Source organism: Melospiza melodia, chromosome 2 (genome assembly GCF_035770615.1).
Source record: "Melospiza melodia melodia isolate bMelMel2 chromosome 2, bMelMel2.pri, whole genome shotgun sequence".
Taxonomy (NCBI): Eukaryota; Metazoa; Chordata; class Aves; order Passeriformes; family Passerellidae; genus Melospiza; species Melospiza melodia.
The window spans coordinates 24,727,716-24,749,326 of record NC_086195.1 but is presented as its reverse complement, the minus strand read 5'-3'; the positions used below and the strand labels follow the sequence as shown (position 1 = coordinate 24,749,326).

Genomic DNA, 21,611 nt, shown 5'->3' with positions numbered 1-21,611 from the left:
GGAATGATCTCTGTGTCCTTAGGTACATTTCTGTTGAAAAAATTTGGAAAACACTTGATAGAAAACTTTTATTCATAATTTCTGCTTTTATTTTGTGATATTTATACTGAGCAGTATGTTGAAAAATATTCTTCTGAATTGGAGACAACTACCTGGGATAAAAAAACCACAATCTGATGTGAAGGTGTTTTAATACCCAGTGATTTGCATTGCAGGGCAGAAATGAATCAGATAACATTGTTCAGAAAGTATGGCAGCTGCTGCTGCAGTGTAATTAAACTAAAGGTTACTTAGGTATAGCATGAGAATATTAGATTTCTGCCTGGATGAAGTTTCTAATGCTAGCTCATGATAGTAACTCTTCAGACCAAGCAGGTATCCCCATGACTGCTCCTGAATTAATGGGAGCAGGGATATGCAGAGGTGCACAGCTGTGTCATTGCTGCTGGATGGCCCTCCATGACACAAGTGGGGACTGGTGAGGCTTCTGCTTGTATGGGCTGGGAGTGTGGATAACAGAAGGGGACAAGAAATGAAAAATGAGATGGTTTAGACTGAATTAGACAGAATCATGTATGTTGATGTGTAAAGCCCCCAGTCTGCAGTATAAGTGAGGATCACTGGATTCAGGTCCCAGCTGGGACCCTGGACTTTGTTCTCTACTCACTCACACTCATGTTCCATTCCAGATTTACAGCTCATTTGCTTCCTTCCCCAGCAGTGGGTGAGATCTTCTGTTGAATTTGGTGGGAACTATAGTTAAATATCAATTACTCATTCTTACCTCTCCCATAGGCTTTTCATAGACATCTTCTTGCCATTGCTCAGCCTTTGTTTGAATAGCGTCTCGCTGGAGTGCCTCTAACACCTTCTTGGGAGTAACAAAGCCATATTGTGCTTCAAGCAAGGCTAAGTCAATTTTCTCAGCCTTAAGTACTCCTATAACTTCATCTTGAGCCTGCAGAAACACAAATTAAGGCTTTATCTTGTTAAACTGTATTTATGTATTTACAGGTTAGCTCTCTGCTTTTGATTTTAAGAAAACTGGAACACTTCTAAAATAACACTGTGTGTGTAAAGTGCTCCAAAACAGTCAGTAATATGAAGACAGTTGAAAAGCATGAGGGAAGTATTGGTCTTTGTATTTTTTTAGTTCATCACAAGCTCCAAGATCTTCAGAACTTTCATCAAAGCTTAAGTACTTCTTTATTATTAGATTATTTTGCTGTTTCTGGACTAATGTGTAGCATTCACAAGAAAGTTTCAGGGCAATGTATGTCTTGTGGTATTAGAAATTGACTTGTTAGTGCAGGGTGGTGGGATGTTTCTTGAAACCTGAAAGTGTTGTACATTCTGTATGCTTTGGGTGTAGATGACTTCTGTGGTATAAACCCACCACAGATGTGTCCCTCTTGGGTTTCCCCCCCCAGTCTGCATCCTCTGGTGGTGAAGGTTGCCTCCCTGCCTTTATTGCAGTGATACAAACTACATGGACTGTCTCAAACATCTGTGCTCTGCAGCCATTTGAGTTAAAAACAAGTAATCCTAGAAGGATAGAATAGGAAGGAAGGGAATCAGAGAGAAGGATATACCAGGGGAGGGGAAGACTTCTGTATCCCCATTTATGACTTTAAACAAATGTTAAAATATAAAATAATCTGTTTCTAATCCTTAGCAGAAAAAATTAGAAGAGTGGTCTTTGTACACCTTGAATGTTCTGAAACTTGGAAAGGAATGACATCTAAATTAAAAACTTAGTTATGGTTGGATTGACAGCTGATCTTCAATGATTTGACTTGGCAGTACGAGAGGTGGAAAATAAGGGATAAAAGATGACTTCCTTTATTTTTCATTTATAGTGCTGCTTCCTTTTAAATTTCAGATGTGATTTAAAGTGTTCATGTCAGGCTCATTGTTTTCCAGTTCCTTATTTCCCTATTCCAGCTTTAAACCTTAATAATTGAAGAGTATGTGTGTATATATATTTTATATTTATATGATGTACATATAATGAATAATGTGTGTATAATATAAATAAATATATAAAAATATGTGACATCTGAACTTTAACCTAAATTAAGAAGGTTAAGTGGGCAGGAGAGAAATGTTTTGCAAACATGGAAATTATTCTGTTTGGATAATGAAGCAATCTGTAGAAGTTTGCCTTGAATCTACCCTCAAATATTGGTGCAGCTATTAAATATTCATATCCCATGAGTGTTCTGTTCAGCATGTCTGTATTATTATATAAACATACACACACACTTTAAGAATAGAACTGCCCAGGTGCTGTTTAGGTAATAAACTCTGACACCATGTGCTACACCCATTTAGGCCACTTTGGCCAGGTTGCTTTTTTCTGTGCCTGTGAGCAGTTTTAAAGTTACTTCTGTGTAATATGCCTACCACAGAAATATTTTCCCTGCTCACTGGAAATCTGGTTCCCACTTCCTGAAATGATGTTTGACCAGGTTAAGCATCATTTACCACTTGACAGATGGTTCCTTTTCTAGGTAGAAAATTGCTCACTTTTAAAATGCAGTAACTCGTGGGCTAAGTGGCATGTAACACTTTTGCTTTGTGTTATGGGAAATAAAATGGGTATTTTGATTTTTCTAGCCATAAGTGTTAGAATACTGTTAAATGAGTTATTTCTTGTGAAGTAGCACGTACTGTTTCATAGGGAGTAAAGCTCATGGCTTCATAGGAGTGGGAGGATAAGACATAATTAAATCAAATATCTTAAAGGCCTGTAATACAGTCTCCTTATCAACCATACAATGACAAATACTTTGTATTCAAGATACTTGGAATGGAGCAGCACAGGTAGAAAGTTTTATGAGTTGTTTGCTTTGAGAGTTACTTGTGGTACAAAGATCATGTTTCCTGTCTGATAGCTATAATAGCTATAATTTTGTGGTGTTTTTGTATACTGCAGTTCATATATGTCCTGTATCAGATTGTGTGAGGTGTTTTCTTAACATAAAAGCAGCATATGTTTGTGGTGGAGGGATAATGGGGGTGGAGGGTGGAGTGTCTTTCAATTCGGAGTATAAAGCAGGACAATACATTACCTGTAATTCACCCTCGAGGACACTGAGAAGAAATAGCAAGTCATCACGAGAGAGATCCTCTCTTTTCTTGACAGAACTTTTTTGGTTTTTCTCTGCCTTTGAACTTCTCAGGATGGTGCTGGCTCGGGCTACATCATCCTTCTCTTTCTGCTGTGTTTGTGCATTTCCTTTCCCACTGTAACCAACCTCTCCTTTGTGGTGGTCTTTTGCCCTCGGCTGGCTCAGCTTTGGTCTGGTTGGGCTTTCGGTGCTGTTAGTTCTGGAATGCATGGTTTATATCTCTGAAGCTGAAGGAAATTGGGGAGAAAAGTAATTGTTTTAGCTAACAGAGACTTTAAAACTACCACTATAATTGATGGTGGGTATTATTCCCTCCAGAATGGTAATTCTCCTTCCACACCAAGGTTATTTGTCATTTGACAAAAGCTGACATCCTTATGGAAACCAACAGGACTGGGCTGTGATCTTTACTGGATGTCTGTAGTGAAGTGAGTGTTTACTGGTCTTATGCCATTGTAGCAATTCCCTCCTTGATACCTCAAAGGCATCTTTAGCAGCAGTGCTGGGTGCATCACTGCAGACCACATTTCCTGTTTTGTGACAAGGCCTATCTCACCTTTCAGGTAGATACTTATTATGATGAGGCAGATTTAGGCTCAGAAGCTTTTCACTAGGAAGATCTTTCTGTTCCACTTTAGCAGTGTTTTGTTTTCCTTTGTTTACCCAAGGGAGAGCACAAAAGCAGTCCCCCACTACTACAAGGTATGGAGGCTGCATTATGCATGTTTGACAAAATGTAGGGACTAACAAACATCCAGACTGCAAGAAGTGAGCAGCAGTGTAAATGCTCCCTCCCCAGCACCATCACCACCAAAGCCAAACTACTTCTTTGCAGATTATGACTTGTCCACTCTTAAAACCATGCAGTATAAAACCTTGCTACTTCTTTAGTGCTTGAGTCCAGCACTCTAGAAGTATTAGTACCTGGTGAAAGGGAGACTTATCCTAACTAGGCCCCTTTGAAGTGCCACAGTTAAGGAAACATACTCTAATGCCTTTGCAGATAAATTACTAACACTGTGTAAATATTGATTAAACTCAGGAACTCATGTTTTGGTTATCACCACTCAGATTAAGGAATGAATGGATTATAGTCCACCTCTGATGGAAAACTGTGGTCATGGATACCATCTAGCAAACAATAACCCAATAGTGTGATTCAAAGGTGAAATTCAGCATGTTCCAAACACAAATAAGGCACAATTTTTCTTATTAAACTGCCAAGCTAATTGCTGAAAAGTCCAGAAAATCATTATGGTCTATGATAGGCACTAGATAATTTCTTGGCTGCTTTTTTTGCCTCAATTCTGTGGCTGATAAAATTCTTTGGGAGCTTCCTCCCGTACTCCCACCAGATTCTGACTAAATCTTAAACTCTGTGACTACACTCGTTAACTGTAGTAACTTTCCACTGAATGCTAAGAATGATTCCTTTTGTTGTTTTTCTGCAGGAACCGAGGAGGTGGAAGTAGCTTTTGGTTTATAAGAGATGACGTCTGAGAGTGGGGTGCATTGATCAGAAACATTACCAAAAAAGAAAGTGACATTTTCTATAATGTTGATTTGAAGCACTTATTAATAAGAAAAACTTGTTCCTCCAGGTCTCAGAAAACTAAGGTGTGTCAGATTTGCATGGCAGTGTGCTCTGGAAACTATTTTGTGAAGCATCAACAATGTCAGTTTAGGATGGGAGCTTACTCTAGTGCATGTAGGAAACCAAGAGTTGTTCATAGCAGGCTGGCAGCAATGTTAGCTGGTGATGAGTAGTTTTAGTTGGTGTTCAGCCTGTTTTTTTCAGTCAAATGCAGATGCTCTTTATTCACTGTGGTGTGTTTATTAGGATACTCACCTTTTGCCTCTTGCTTACAGATTGTTATTACTTGGGAAGAAGGCTGTTGGTTGCCTTTGAGTGTGAGATGCTGGATGCTTACTTGGCTTTTGTGTGCAGTTAAAGGCTTATGCTTTTAAGTTCAAATGCAGGAGTAGTGAGCTCAATCAGGTAACCTGAATGTACTCTGAGCTTGTCTGTGGGCTTTGACACCACAAGCACAGGACACTATGAAATGCATAAATAGTCCAAGAAATCTCCTTCATGCATGCAAATTGCAGCAGTGGTATAAACTGGACATCAAGCTAGTATCAAACTTGTTGACAACCAATGTCAATATGACATTTCTTGTGGAAGGAAAGGGAAACCAGCATATCAGGAAGAGCCTCATAGCTTTTCAGTCTTTGGGACTGGGTGCACCTGGAAATCCTGAACTTGGAAAAATAGTCCAAGAAGGACATCCTCCCCTGCATTTACTCTTGCAGTTGTATGTATGTTGTTGGCTTCAAGGCCACATGCCACCCAGCATTCACAGCTGTAGTGAGTTACCTGTGACTCCCTTTCAGGTTTGTCATGCCTACTTCCTAATCAGGTAGATCAGTCCTTATTGCACTGGCTAAAGGCACTTGGTCCTTGGGAAGGCCAGCTGACTTGCCAGACAGGCTGTGCTCCTATAGAGAATGGCATCTCTTCAGTCTCTCTGGACGTAGTTTTTCTTTTTCTTGTTGAGAGCATTTGCGTACGCTTTACCTGTATTCTGTGCTGACCTTCCTGAATGCCAGTGCATACTACCAAATTTGCTAATGCAAATATTTATCCAATTAAGCAATTAATGTGAATTATTAGAGGTTGAAGTGAAATACTAGAAGTATACTTCAAGCACTTTTTAAATGGTACTTGAATTTAGCTGACGAGAGGCACAAGCACTCTGGTGTTAGTAGCTTGCTTTATTAACATATTCTTCCTCAGTTCATTTATTTAAACTTTCTTAACTACCTGTACACTGACAGGCATTATTATTTATAGCATTGCTTGTCTACAGAAGGCTGTTAGTGCTAATGTGGTTGTCAGAGGAGGTAGGTATGAGTAACAGAACGGTAATTTAAAACTTTAAATGTACAATGTAACTGCTGGTGTAGCAAGCAAAGTGGGACCTCAGAAATGGACAAAATCAAACAACCCATTCACCTACCCTGAAACGCCTCACCACCTTCAAATTTTCAGACTCCCTAGATGTGCCACCACCTGAGGGATTCACCTTCAAAACACGCCTGACTTTTTGGACAGAACATCAGCTACTCATGCCCCCGCACCATGGCACAAAACATAAAAAGCATCCATTCTATTCCAGAGGGTTCTGGTTTTCTGCAATGCTGTTAGACCCTGGAATGACTCTAGTAAGACATTTAAGACAGAAGTAGCATAATTTGAAATTTTTCACCAGTGTGTTTTGGTGCATTGGGTTATTTTCTGTTTTGAGTGACTCTTTCGGTGTTCTTGAAGGGTGAATGAAAAGCAACGTTTTATTTTGTTGGTTTTTTTCCACAAGGTAAAAATGTAAATAGACCCATAAAATTTATGAGTATCATAAATGTTGTTTGTGGCACCCAAAACAGTGAGCCTGGATTCTCAAGATTAGACTAATGAGCGTAAAATTTGCCTTTTTGCATATCTGTCTCAAGCAACACTTACATTCTATAATGATGGCATCTGCATACAAGAAAGGTAAGAAAAAAGTGTTCCTTCTTGTATCAGAGTTTGTCATTCGCAGAGGCTCTGTGATTTTTCCTGGAGAGTTGACTCCTGTGTCTTGTGGCAAACCTTTTATAGAAGTTAATTTAAACCCTTTTTCTCTGTACCACCAGGAGGGATGACAATATAAGATGCTGTGGAAAATAGTAAACAACAAGTGCTAAAAACAAATTGATTGTGTGTGCTTTGCATTTGTGATCTTTCATCTGTTTTGGCTCAATTACTAATCAGCAAGTATTGTAGCTATGTAAACAGAAGAGGCAAGGATACTTGCCAGCATTCTCATAGGATAAATTATGTACCATTGCTTGCATCAAAATTAAAAGAAGATTGAAAGGGAGCGTCCAGATCGTGAAGTCACATCTCCTGAAATCACAGACTACTGTGCTGTGGGTACTTAACAGAGATTAGTTTTCTGTCATTGTGCTAATGGAATAGCCCAAAACCTGTGTTCTGCACTGTTGTGCTTTCCTTCATGTTATGAGGTGCCAGTTTTACAGAAGATTTTGCATTGAAATTACAATGTGATGGTTCTCAAGTTCATCAGATGTGTGCAGCTTGGTAGGCCAGGTCCAGATTCTAAGAGGAATGACATTAGGTTACACTGAAACACTCTGGTAAATCAAGTAATTGCAAGTTAGAGAGACTCAGCAAAGTTTGCATCTGTTCTTAGTTGTTCTTGTTCTTTTCTGTGTTTTAAAGATCTTGTTCATCTCTGAACTGAATGATGTCCTTCTGCAAATAAAGGAGACGTTTTTTCTTGGTGATGAACAAGCAATCTGAAGTGTCAAAATATACTTTCCTTAAGAGCCAGGTGACTTAAGGATCAAATGTTTCTATGATGTTAACTCGGTCTCCACCCTCTCAGTCATATTCTGAAGTAGAGGTTAAACTGCATATGTCTCTTTGGCAGCAGTAAATTAGCAGGTGGTTCTTAAATCCCTGCAACTTTTGTGGGATGGACTGAAATATCCTTCAGAGATGGCTTCATCTTAGAGTTTTAAGAGATATTTTGGCATTTATTTTCACCTTTGGTGTTTTCCTTTTTAGTCAGTGATAGATTTATGAGCTAGCAAAATCCCTTACAGGACTACATATTCTATTAATCCCAGGGTGAGGACCCTGAATTGTTAAGAACTTGCTACTTCTTGCAAAAATCCATGACTAACCAAGGAATTACATTGCTCTGGTTTTATCATCCCTTAAAGGGCAGTGCTTGTGATTTGCTGAAATGGATAGGACTCCTCCCAACAGACTGACTTGTAAAAGGAGTTGAGATCTGATTGTTTGGCAAACCAATGTAATGGGAGAGTGCAGAGCACATGTCTTTTGGAAAGAGGTCTGCAGTCCTCTGCCCATCACTGTAACTGTGGACTGAGGCAAGAAGAAAAGGGGTCCCACAAAGGTTTGTCTTTTTCATCTCATGCAGTCCTGGTGGGACCTTTAGGCCAGCAAATGCACCTACTAAACTGGGGTAGAACATGAAAAAGTCTTTTTAATAATTAGAATCCCAGGATATGGCCATTTCATACCATCACGGAGCCTTTTCTGGAACTGGTGCCTTCTGACAGAATGTGCTTAGGACATTTATTCTTTTCCTAAGTGAAATATATTGCTTTGTAGTAGATTTGCCCCACTTCCAAAGAAAATAGCCCTTCCTTTTGGGTAGACTGCATTAGTGTTTTCCTGAAAACCATTTTAAGTGGCTTCTATCCAGAGGTATGTTCAGTTCAGAGGGGTGGTCTGTGCCATGACCAGCTGTCTCATTTGAGCTGTGCTCTCATTCTCAGTAGACCTTATGCTGTTTTGGTGCATAGGATGGTAATTTAGTGAAAAGAGACTCATTTAACAGGTTCTTCACTCAGGGAATGTGGGAAAATGTGTGTTTCATCCTGGCAGGGAGATGGCAAGATGAAGCCATTTTTCTGGGAAGACTGATGCAAGAGTGCTGTGTATCCTGGTGCATCTGTTGGCATGCAGAGTTGCAGGAAGTCAAGCAGCAGAAAGAAAATAAATTAGCAGCTTGTTTCCTCCCTCACAGGGTCTTGTCCAATTTTGGTCTTTGAACCCTTGGGGATCCTGCAAGTGCAGCAGTAACTCAAATGGGAAGAAAGTTTGGATTCAGCCAAGGATGTGAACACTCTCAGACAGGAAAAGTGTATGTGTGAGAACTGGATGTCATTTTTGTGCTGGTTGTGGTTTATGTTCATCTGACCATAAGCCAGATTGCTCATCCCTTGGCTACAGGGAGCCTCTTCTGAGACAGTAAGATGCCTTTTGAACAGTGTTAGAGTTGTCACGGTATCGTGGTAAAGGTACTGTGAGATTTCCACCATCTGCTGCCTCCTCCTCCTCCCCCTTCCCATCCTGTAGGGTTTTGCAGGATATGTTGTGAATGGGGTAGCTAAGATGTTCCCAGGTCCATTTTGCTTATGTGCAGCTTAGTCATCTTTAGAAGGCTGAGTCTGCATGGGAGGTTTTGACCAGGTTCTTTTGAAGGATATATCTGTATCACTTGCCTGTAATTTCATTATTGGTGTGTGAATTCGTGATCTGGTCTTCATTCTTGTAATGCCTCAAACTACAGATATATAGATAAACACACACATTCCCCCCTGCCTCCTCCACTGGATTTTGTGCCTGGAGAAAAGTAGAGAAAAGAACCTGTGCTATGTGACTAGTTCTTGGTTTTGTGACCTTGAGCTCAAGTTAAGCCCCTTCTGTAGAATAACTGATCTCAGTCCATGTCCTGCTAAGTCTTAGGTGGTGTTTGCCCACATATTTTGGCAGTTTAAAGCACACAATTCATGGTGCACAGCATGAAAGCTTTAACAAATTTGAAATTTTCATATTAGGAATATATTCCTGTTCACAGATGTCAAATTCTGTTTTAAATAGGATTCTTCAGATGGTTGGGTAATAGACCTCTTTGTGATGATCCATGAGAAAATCAAGAGTTTGAGCTCCTTGTTGCATCACACAACATTTCTTTGGCAAACCTAGGTGTCTGTTTTGAAATTTGAAATGAAGGTTTGGATTCCACAAAGCTTCCAGCTCAGAAATCAGTACTTTAAAGCATGGACTGATTTTTTTTCCCCTTCTCTCTAGTAATAATTTGAAACAACCTCTGCTAAACCCTTCTTTTCTCTCCTCCACAGGAATTCAGCTCTTCTAGTTTGTGGTCCAGCATTTTGCCAAGTTGATGGTAGTCTTGGAAGAGGACAGTATATTTATCACATTACAAGTGTACAGTTCCTGTAGCAAGTAGTTGAGACACAGTGGACATGCTGGATTTGTCTTCTCTGTGAGGTGCTACCCCTGCCATGAGGCCACAGTGTGAAGCCAAGCAGTGGGAGGACTCTGAAGTTGCAGTTGCACAAACCAAATATGTTTGGTTCCTCCTCAGCCTTCTGAACTCATATTTTCATGGGTTCAGAAAGTTGAGGAGGAATCAAAAGTAAAATATATAGAATGTCTTTAGTGTTGTACTGCTGGGAATAGAGGGTGAAGGGGAATTTTACACAATTAGCTGAATGCCTCTGAGATTAATAGGGTTTGAGTGTTTGTTCTGAATGCTCACTTGGGTTCAGGCTTGTTTTATCTTTGCTTTTAAAGTAAAATGTTTCATACCTATTTTGTAATTAGACACTAATGGTGGATTATTTATAAGGATTAGTGCAAGAGAGATTTTTGGTGAAGAAATGTCGCTCTAATATCAGGTGTTAGAAAAGGTAAACTCTGCAATGCCATTCAATCTGCTTCTCTTGCTAAACAAAAAAAATGTGAATCTTGCACAATCTGTATGACATATTTTTATTATTAAAAAGAAATAAAATTCAGCTGCTCCAATTTCAATTATATAAATTTTCTTTCCAAGTATAGAATTTTCTCTTTGTATGAACATAAGAAATAGTTAACATAATTTAATACAATGTTTGTAGTTTAATGTTTATTAATATTTAATTTACTATTGAATTTAGTATTTATAACTATTATAAACATGGTTTAATATTTATTATTCAGCTGCTGTAATTTTGGCTCCAGTGTATAATTGCTCTGTAATTACATCATTCCCTGAAGCAAAACCATGATACAGTGCTACTTGAAACAAAAATGCTCCTATCTTAGAAACAGTGTGTCTGAAGTTGTCCTTTTCCCTGAATATCTGGAAACTACCTGGACCATAGACATTTCTGTAGCTAGATTATTCAATGTTTCAGTTGATAATTTGTTTTTCCTTGCTGTGGTTATCTCTGAATTCCCTGCAGGCATCAGTTTCCCTGAAATTTGTAGAGATGTCAGTACCTTTTCCCCTCTCTCTGCCCTGTTTTGGACTGGCCTTGATTCAGGCTGGGACCCCTGGTTAGACATTGAACAAAATGTGCAGCCTCCTTGCTGCAGAGAAACAAGCTCAGGCTATGCTTAGCAAGAATGCTCTGGGAACTTTGGTTGGCCCTTCCCAGATTCATCTGGCATGGAGACCTTCATGAAAGTGAAGGGTAGGATATTCAGACCTGTGAAACAATTAGGTTTTTGCATGCATGACATGTTACTGTAAATCCCCCAGGCAATAGCTCAAGTGAGGTATTTTAGGATGCTAGAGGGAGTCTCCATCTGTTTGGTTTCAGTCTTGCATATTACACAAGGTAAAAACCCAAACCCAAATTGTCTTAAGTTTTGGGTTTCAGGATAGGCCAGAATTTTCTGTGTGGGAAGTCATACCCCTTCTGTCTACTGAATGGTGGAGGCTTTTTGTTTTGTTTTGAGGTGGTTTAAGGGTGGTTTTTTGCAAAATTAAGGGTGGTTTTTTGCAAAAAAGCCAGGGTTTTTCCTGGCTTTTATGTTCTACAGGTTATCAATCTGATCTCATTCATATATTCATATCTCATTCTCACTCTCTTTCACATGAGATCCATGTGCTTCTCAGGTCAAAACCTACACATTATACATATACTTAGATATTATAATACCTAATACAAAGCTCCTGGCTTTTGCTTTCCCTCTCTCTTCTGAAACTCAGTAAATGAATTCAGAGGTTCATGGTGTGAACCTATGTGAAGGTATTGTCTCAGCAATGGCATTAGTTTTGTGTAATGTTTTGGCAGAATTTAAAAACCAGGGAAAGTTTCTTACTGCACAAGTTCTCTCCTAAATGTTCCATGTGTTTGCTTAGGCACAGATGGGCCCTTTCTTCCCTGGCTTCAACATGATTTTGGTTAATGTAGGTTAACCTACAAAAGCAACTATTTTTGTCTTCCTGACAATATAGGTTAGATAATTGCCCAAACTTCTTTTGCTGCCCTCAGCAGACTGGATGCAGCCAAAATACCATCATTGTGTGGTAAGTCTATAAATATTTCAAAGTGAGTTTTGTGATAGCAGGTTAAAAAAAACAACTAAAAATCCCATTTTTGTAGTATTCTCTCTCACTTTCCAAAACATCCTGTCACTGCCAAAATGGGAATATTTAATGTTCTATTTTAATAATCTAAGCAGGATTTAACCACTATAAATTGAATATTTTTCTTCTCATGTTTTTAGCAGCATGATAGATCTCATTTTAGAGGAGATTCCGATGCAAAATTTGAATATATCTAAGAGAAGCTGGTAAGAATAAAAGGCAAAGGAAGTTTACTCAGCCCAGTGCCATTTTTACACCTCTGACTTCAGGGGTTAACTTCCCCTACACATACACAGTTGCACACACCAGCACCATTCCAGTGGTTTTTACTGCAATGAGGTCCCACCTTTCTGACAGAAGGTAAATTTTCTCTGTCAAAGTGCTTGTGATAGTAATTTTCTGTGCCCTTCAACATGCTGGTAATGTGGTACAAGGTCACTTTGAAAAGCAGCCTATAATCACAATTCTTCAAAAAGAATCCAACTCCAGAAATACAACATTACAGTGTTATTAGCTAGAACAGCTGTGAGCAAAAGAAAAGGAAGAAAGCAGTGATAATTCTTGTATTTCAGTGTGCATGTGTGTCTTCACACACATACATATGATATTTTAAATGATGTAGTCATGTACCAAGGGTGTATCTGTTTAATGCTCTCATGCTTGGTGCTCACAGCAAGTACAAAATAAGTGGCCTTTATAAGATACTTCTGTCAAAAGCCCCGAAAAATTCCATAAAGTTTTGAAGTATCTTGTTTTTGTTTTCAGTGAAAATGTATGGTTAATAAGCAAGGGTTATCTAGGATATGTTATCTAGTGCAAGTTAATTTGTTACCCCACACAAATTACCCCACCCCTGTTACCCCAGGTCTGGATATCTGAGACCAAAACTTCTTAACCCTTGCAGCCATCTCCATTTCCAATTTACTCATGGGGGTTTTTTTGCCTGCTTGGCAAAAAAAATTGCTTGTTTGTATGGAGTGCCCTGTATCCATGAGTGGTGAAATAAGCAGCAGAGGCTACAGTGAGAACTATGGAATAAAAATGTACACCATCAAAGTGCATATATGTTAATTTTCTTCAAGGGTATTTTTGACAAGCATAGATTTGTTGAGACATTTGTGTGGGAGTGTTCACCTCAGTGTTGCTTTTCTCCACACATGAAAATAAACCACAGACTTTTAAATATCCTGAGAAATATTTCTTCAAAGACAGATCAAAGGTCTTTACTAATGTCTGAGGAAGCTGCCTCTCTTGTGAACTCATGTCTATGGAGAGCTGGTTAAGACAATCAAGATCATGATTCCATTGATTTGATCATTTGCAGCCTGCTCTGAGAGGAGATGCCTTATTTGAAGAAGGAGGAGGTGGGGGAATCCATAGATGCTCCTAATTTTACCAAGAAAGTAATGAATAAAATAACTTTTAAAAGCCAACTCTGTTGGGTTTTCCCCTACAGTGGGTTGCTCTGCTTCAATCAGTTGTCTTAAACAGTGCATGTATAAGAGTACTGTGTAAGAATGAGTCAATTGACATTTTTTTATCAATTTTATCTGCTTTTGTGGCTATTGCGTTCAGTGAAATGTCCAGGTATGACTTTCACGTCACAGAAATTTTACATCTTTGTTTGCCTGTTTCTTTGGTTTGGTTTCATTTCTCTTTGGTTGTTTTGGGGTTTGGTTTTTTGCTTCTTGGTTTTGGTTTGATTTGTCCAAAAATCTCTTTCTATCAGAACAACACAGCACATATGAGCTAAGCTTTGAAAGTTTGTGAACTTCTCCCTAAGCTGGAATTCCCCACCTTTAGATAGCATTCAGGAAAATTTATTTTTATCCTTTAAGGCCCGGATTTTCTTTCTTGTCTATTTCTTATGTCTGTTTGCTTTGTGAACTGCATCTTTTATCACTCTGACCAATTTTTATAGGCTCTCTGATAGTAGAGAGCTCTTAACTCTTAGAAGTTGTTGAGAACAGTGTTTCTCTTTTGAAGCATTTTACTGGTTTTGTCGTGCTGCCACAAGGCATCTGTGAGTTCTAGGCAGGACTTCAGGCTTGTATATAGACCTAGGGTTTCCAGGTTGGTTGGTAGGTTAGGGATTTTTTTGTTAGTTGTTGGTTTAAGCCAAACATTTTTAATACCCTCTCCACCAATGACTGTGTTCTACTGCTACCTAGAAATTGGAAAATAATATTTTGTTGGTTTATCTGATCATAAATGAAATAATTTAATTTTCTTTTTTTGTAGATATTAGGGTTTTCTTTTAGCTGTGGACTGGATTTTTCTTGTATATCCTAAAGTTTTGATCTGCATTACATTCTGTGATTTAGTACTTTGGAGCAATACCAAGGTTTTCTTTGTAGTCTATAATACAAGACTAGTGTGATATTGTTTATTTTTTCCTTGCTTGCTTTTTTCATTTATGGCAATACCTCAGTATGTAACAGCAGGCTAACATGTTTTTGTCTGACTGGAATAATTCTTAGCTGTACCAAAAATTGGCTCTGGCATTTTCCTCTTCTGGCTGCAGCTACAAAATAACAACACACGCATGGCCGTGGAAGATTCCTCAACTCACTTCCCATGCTCATATCCTCCATGTTTAATATTCAAGAGGAATAGTTGGCTAAATATCTGAAATATTTTTCCCAGGAGTTTAATGAAAATATTATCTCTCTCAGATCTCCAGTCCTCTCACTTTTCTATGCAGATTCCACCTTATTGTCTATGGAATATAGTGGGTTTAGGTTTGGGGCTTTGGTTTGGGAAGGGATGAATGGCAGGAGTTCCCTCCTCAGCTCTGAGCTAGGAGTGATGGCTGGCACTGCCCTGTGTCCTGCTTATGCAGCTCCTCATGTGCTGCCATAAGACTCTTGGGATGCCTGTGGAGAAATTACAGGATTTTGGTAAGAATGCCCTGGGGTTACAAGGTCATCCTAAGAAATTTTGAAAACATTAATTCCTAGGCTTTGGTGGAAGTGGAAGTAAGTCTTGAGTTGGTCTTTGGAATCAAAACTCCTTTTTGTGACAGGAATATGTATTTCTGCTTTTTCTTGCTTTAGAGTATTTTTCTTTTGGGTTTTTTTGTCTTCTTTTATTCTTTCTTTTTGTTCTTATTAACATCTAACCTATTGATCTTATGGCAGCAGGATATTTTAAGTTATCTACTACATGTTCACCTCCACACAAATGAACACACAGGAAATGTGAGCTTCTTTGTAGCTTCTCAAGTCATCTTTGTAGTTTTTTTTTATTTTTTAATTTTTTTTTTCATTAAAATTGATTATTAGCTTAAATAAGTGAAAGTAAAATTACAGTGATGGCTTACATTTTTCTATACTGTTCATATTAATTAGTGACTGTGCCTGTATGTGCCTGACAGGAAAACATGAAAAGCACAGAATTTAAAAAGAAACTGTACACAGTGAAACTAATTTTTGTATGTTTTCACATTACATGTTTTACTAGCCATGACACACCTTATGATTTATTATAATGCCTTACAGTATTCCTGTAGGAATATGCCCTGCTCTGATGATGCAACTTTGGAAAATGCAATGAAAACACACTGGAAACCTCAGCTTTCTAATAGCAAGTTTCTTGTGAGCAGTGAAGTTAAAATGCCTCCTCCCAGTATAAAGGAAGCATGGCAGAGGTCAGTGAGCCAGGTAAATGTCCCACCTCTCTGTCACTTGCTGTGCTTTCTTCTTACTTTTCCCCATACTGGCAGTTTGGTCTTTAGGCCATCACCTGTGTTTTAATGTAGGGCAGGTAGAGAAAACCCCTGTCCTCCTTTCATTGCTCCACAAGCACCCACAGTTTTGCCACAGGAGGTGCACACAAAAAGGCAAAAGTTGTGGATTTTGTGGCTGAAGCTGTGGCTTCATCCTGGTTTTGATGATAGTGTAGCTGAGTCCTTGGGGAAGGGCAAGGCGTGTGATGTAGAGCACATACTGTTGTTTGTTCCTCTCTTGGTTTTCCACTTGCTCAAATAAAATGTGTCTCTGGCCAGCTGCTAGCTCAGTGGCCAGTGAGAGTGCAGGAAACAGATCTTGCAGATCTAAGTGAGAGCATCTATGACCATTTTGCAAAGTCTGATTTTCAGAGAGGTCTGAAAGGAACACCAAGGTCTGGATGCCTTCTTCCTCATCCCCACCCCTCTAAAGGCCTCTCTGGAAAGCCCACTGGAAACATCTGCTTATCCTTGTGGAAGAATGGTACATAAAATAAAAGCACAATCTTTGTATTGCCCATCTTAACTGCTGGGCATCAGTTATCCTACATTTTGGTGTGGCTTTGTTACATGTGTGTTGGTGCTGGAGATGTGCAGAAAGCTTGTCCACCAGCCTCTGATGGCCAGTGACAAACAGTGTGGAGCAAGGTGGGACCTGGGGGACACAGCAGGGACCCTCCCCCTGCCTGCAATTATAATAACAACTCTGGGGAAGGAACTGCTCCCTGAGCAGCAGTTACCATAAGTGGGGTGATCTGTCAGGAGAGCCATATTGAAATTGCTTTTTTGGTCTATTATAGAACATTTCTGCTGGTGTTTTCCTGGCAGCTGAGGAGAAGTCTACAGTTCTTTAGGTGTGTTGAGGAGGGCATGAACAGGTGACTCCAAATGTTTGCATTTAACATGCAAGTCCTTCCTGATGAAGCAGTGAGTCATATCCTGCAGGCACAGATCCTTAACTTGCTGCTAAGCAAGACTTCACCAAAATTATTTTATCAGAAGCTTAATATTTAGCTCCTGAGAGCACTGTACCTCTTCTGCACATAAATAATGCTAATTTGTTATACATTAAACCAGTGGGATAATGCCGCTTCTGACAGTGCCTGTGCACCTCATCATCTGAACATTCAGGCATCTCTCCTATAGATATAGTACATATATATATATAGAGAGGGAGAGAGAGAGAGAGAAGATACTAACTTGTAAGAAACTTCTGACTTGTAAGTTTGTTTGTGAACATTTGCTTTGTGTGAAAAAAAGAAGATCAATTCTGAAGTGGACACCCCTTCCCCCTTTTGATTACTGGGTGGTTAAAGAGTCATTTTAATGCACATTTTAATGTATTTGTCCATATGTTCCCATGCATTAATAGTAATTGATGTTCTTTCTCTAAGAGGATAATTTTTTCATAGTGCTCTGTTCAAATCAGTTCTGTTTGAGTGAATGTGTATTTAGAAAGTGTTAACAGTAGACTGATTTACCTTGATTAAGATGACACACAGCATTGAGTAGCTAAATGTTCCTGTATGTGCAAGCAGTTCCATTTGAGCAACAATCACAGATCCTAGTAATTCTCTGACACCAAAATTTAAGTTAAATTTCCAGAGGTAAAATAAAGGTAAGGCTTTTAAATGAAAGGCCAGAGAATCTGTCCGGTATCATTTAATACCAAATATCCAGTAAAAATCAGAGTGCATATGGTGGGATTCTGCAAGCTTTCCTTTTTTTTCCCAAAAAAGTCTGTGGGGCTGCATGTGCAAGATTGGATTACAGGGTTAGGCACTGTATTTTGTGACTCTTACTGCTCCTATAACTCTAAGTACATGTATTTCCTTTAAGTGTAGTCTGGACAGTCTCAAAATGTAGCTTTTTAAAGGTCTCTTGTTAACACAAACATTTATTAATTAAAGAAACAAGTGTACAAACAGTAAGATGTTTAAGTTTTGGTCATGTTCTTGTCATAGAGCCTTAAAAAAAGAAGAAAAAAAACCACCAAAACTACCCCCCCCCCCAACCTCCCATGAACCAAAGAAAAAACCCACCAAAGAACCACCACCACCACAAAACAAACAAACAAACAAAAAAAAACCCAAAAAAAACCCACAAAAAACCAACAACAAAACCCAAAAAAACAAAAAACACCCAACACCTTAACAACCAGCAAACCATAGAATTTACTGGAATAAGAGAGGGGAAGGTTCATTCATAACTGAGAAGTAAACTGTCTGTCTGGTTTGGTTTTTAGGGATAGAATTGAAGGAAAGATGCAGAAGACATGCTTGTATATGATAAATATGGTGTAGATTGTGGCTTTTAACACCAGCCTTAATAATGTCAGGAATACTGTTCATCATAATTTTCTGGTTTTGCATGAGCTTAAGACAAATTATGTAGGTTTATCCTCAGAGCATTTACATAGTGAGATTGATTAGGTCATAGTTTCAGCTTTGTGCAAATTAGAGCTGTTGAAATTTACCCATCTCTTAAACATTAGTGATTTGTTTAAAATATAAGTGGTGACAGATAAAGGCTTCAACAGTAAATACTAGTGCTTCTTGTTTCTAGAAATAGAGTTAAATTGGAATCAGTTGCTCTCCTATCAATTAAGTAAAATCCAGTCTTTTTGGGTTAAAATGAAAGTAGCCTTTTGCAAATGTACATTCTAGATTTAGTTTTGCATTATTTGAACATGATATATACAGCTTCTTAATGTCCTGCTAGGTCCTGGATAGGGTTCCCAAATGCCCCTGAAAAAATTGACAAGAGTGATCGTTCAGAAACCTGATCATCTTTACCTTACTGCATCTTCATTGTGCCTTTCAAAATGAAGTTGTTGCTAAGGAGATATTGCAATGCACTGCATTTCTTTGGGATCTGAACAGTGAAGAAGCCTTACCGCAAATTCTTGTTCTTATGGATCTTCAAATGTCTGTTAAGCCAGTGTTATCCCAACTGATATCCTTTATGTTCTGTGATCAACAGAGTTTGTCAGAGATGTGGGGTTTTAAGATACAATTCAGTTTAGCAAGCAGAACTTGATCCTAAATGATTACCATTGTTCAGGGCCTGTAAAAATAGTTTGGAGGCTTAGTCACTACTGCAGTAATAAATGTAGTGAGCAAGCTTTGTAAAAAATATTAAGATCAGTATCCCATGAATCTCTACAGGCCACCTGTGCAAGACATAACCCTGTGGAGATTTAAGGCTGCCTTCCCAAAGGGCCTGTAGGACACTTGTAAGGCACAGCTTTGTGGAATTTGCAGCTCCATGGGTAGGCATGGACCCTGGTCATCTGCTCCCTGGCCTGGCAGGTCCAGCAAAGGCAGCTTTTGGTCACTGTCCAGCTGCTGGAGCAGCGGTGTTTGCCTCAGGTTCCCGATGTGCTCCCCACCCCAGCCATCTCCAGCTTTGCTGCTGTGCCCACAGAGATCCTCTGCACCTGGGCACTGGGGACAGCAGTGTGGCTTGGGAGCATGAAGGGACAGAAGGGAGGGAGGAAAGAAGCTCTTGACAAAACACATCTGACACTTTTGGGGGAGTGGCCATGTCATCAATGTTGGAGTGTCATTGTTACGGTTGTGTCAGGGAAGTTGTGCATGCAGGGTGAACTGGACAGAGCATCTGGAAAGCTCTGAATAACTCTGTGCCCTGTTGTGGGACACAAATAAAGCTCATATGTATTTACATATGTATTTTACATATATATATTTACATATGTAACATTACCTGTCTCTAAAACTATCTAGGCATACATGTTCTCAAACTCACTCCACTGTGAGGAAGTGTAATGGCTGAGACTGTGATGCCTTGTAAAAAAAAGATGACTCTATGTCCACAATCACATCACTTAACAGAAATGCTTCTGCAGGAGGGTTTTTCACACTGGCTTTGCATATGTACCTAGCCTATCTGGCTGTAGGTTGTGAAGGGATGGAGTTGGTGTTCAGAGGGCACTTCCACAATTCCAAAGGTGGAGTCCCACTTGGGAGAAGCCCCGATTTCTTCATGAGGTGTAGCAGCAGATTGGTTGGTTAAGTACCTAAACTCTGAAGTATGAAAGTCTCTTTCCTTCCCTGTTTTGCACTCTTCCTCCTCAAAAGAATGTGTTGCTTCTCAGAATTCTTGAGCTTCTTGTTCAGTGCAACATACCAGAGTTTGCCTTGCTTAAGAATTGTCAGAATTGTAGCAGGAAAATTGTGAAAATAGATTACTTATCAGCCTATTTAATTAAGTACTTCTATCTTTAAGAAAAAGTCCTGAGGCAACTGATACTCAGCAAAGAGGGCTTGTGGGCGATTCACTGTCATTGTTCTGGGAGTACTTCAGCTTGGTCTCTAGCAATGCTCAGAAACCAGAGAGCTTTAACACAGCAGGTAAGCTAAACCAGAAGGCATCATTATGCCTTTGTGCAAACATATTTTGGTATGGGATGCAGTTGATTCCCTATCTTCACAAAATGTAAAGTTGCACCAGAAGACTACCTATGTTCTTATATCCTGTGACAAGCAGACCGTGACTGCTCAAATAGGAAAGAAAATGTTCAAGAGACATGTGATTTAGAACTCAGACATGCTGAGCAGTATCCATGAAGTAAATGGAAATAGTTACTTGCTCCTAGCATGCTGATGGGGGACACTCAGTGGATTGGTTTGCCACAGAGCTGAAACAAAGTGAAGTATTTGGTGTACAGCATGTAGCTAAAGCCCTGAGGTGAGTGCCACAGGATACAGCAGGGGAGTCAGTGCTTTCATTGAGGAGATCTACAGAGGAATGGTTTAGTTGTGGTAGTTCAGAAGGATGTTCTGAAGGCAGCTTAAATCCTTAAGTGACAGCTGAGAGCATGCTAGGAGAAGGATCACTCCCACTGCTGTCTTTCTGGAAACCTCTGCTTTTGGCCACTGTCAGAAAGGTTCTTGAACTAGATAATCCTCTGGTTTTCCTGATGCATTTTTCCTGCAGCACAGGTAAGACTCCAGACTATTAGTTCTCCAGCACCTTTTAAAGCTAGATAGAGAAATACACTTTGTAGCAATCCACTAATTAAATGCACTAGGGAGTCAGGCTAACTTTGCCCATGCAATGCTTTATAAATTAGGAGTTAACTGCTGTCACGAGTCATTATTTCCATTGAGAACAGTGATTCATCTTTCCATGAGTACTCAACAGATGTCTCAGTGGGAATGAAATTTTAGCTCATGTCACCATTCTGTAGGAGAAAATACATATAGGAACAGGACATTGTGTGGATACATGTGTTTTCTGTTGAACTGGGTTGTCTAAGAACTTCTATCTCAAGTGTTTTGAGCAAATTTAGTATTTATTTGACCATGATTAGCTTCAGAATGGTAGTTGTGGAGGAGAAGGCTTGCTCTTATGGGCAGTGCAGCCTCTCAAATGTGCCTCAGTCCTGATTAATAAACCCAGATTTTAGCTGCTCTAACAGCTACTGGGGATGGCTTTCCAATCAGTGTTTTACCTGACATACATTTCTCCTCTATTCCTTTCAAATGTCTGGTGAAAATTTGTCTTTTCTTATATTGCTCATCAGAATGGTCTATTAGAGATGTTACTTATATTGGAAAAGCCTCTTGGGTAAGAGCTAACCATACTAGATATGCCTTCTGCATTACTGTAACTGTGAAAATTTAGAAAGAATAACCATCTGGAGAACACAATTTCAGGATCTATAAATCCAGCATATCACAAGTTACCTTGCACTTCATTTGTGTCCCTGTGTTGAAATTTTTGTTTTTATTTTTTGCTTCAGCT

General features: G+C 39.2%; 2 protein-coding genes across 3 annotated transcripts in view; one reads left to right on the top strand and one right to left on the bottom strand.

Moving 5' to 3' along the window:
* Positions 1–21,611, top strand: part of CMSS1 (cms1 ribosomal small subunit homolog) — a 223,588-nt gene that overhangs the window by 78,683 nt on the left and 123,294 nt on the right. The gene's annotated exons all lie outside the window — the stretch shown is intronic.
* FILIP1L (filamin A interacting protein 1 like) overlaps positions 1–21,611 on the bottom strand; it is a 147,653-nt gene that overhangs the window by 76,950 nt on the left and 49,092 nt on the right. Inside the window, exons 3-4 of the mRNA XM_063148088.1 lie at positions 3,075–3,361; positions 785–958 (exon numbers count right to left, since the gene is read on the bottom strand). Of these exons, the coding sequence (XP_063004158.1) occupies positions 785–958; positions 3,075–3,344 (444 nt within the window). The 5' untranslated portion in view covers positions 3,345–3,361. The remainder of the gene's footprint in view (positions 1–784; positions 959–3,074; positions 3,362–21,611) is intronic.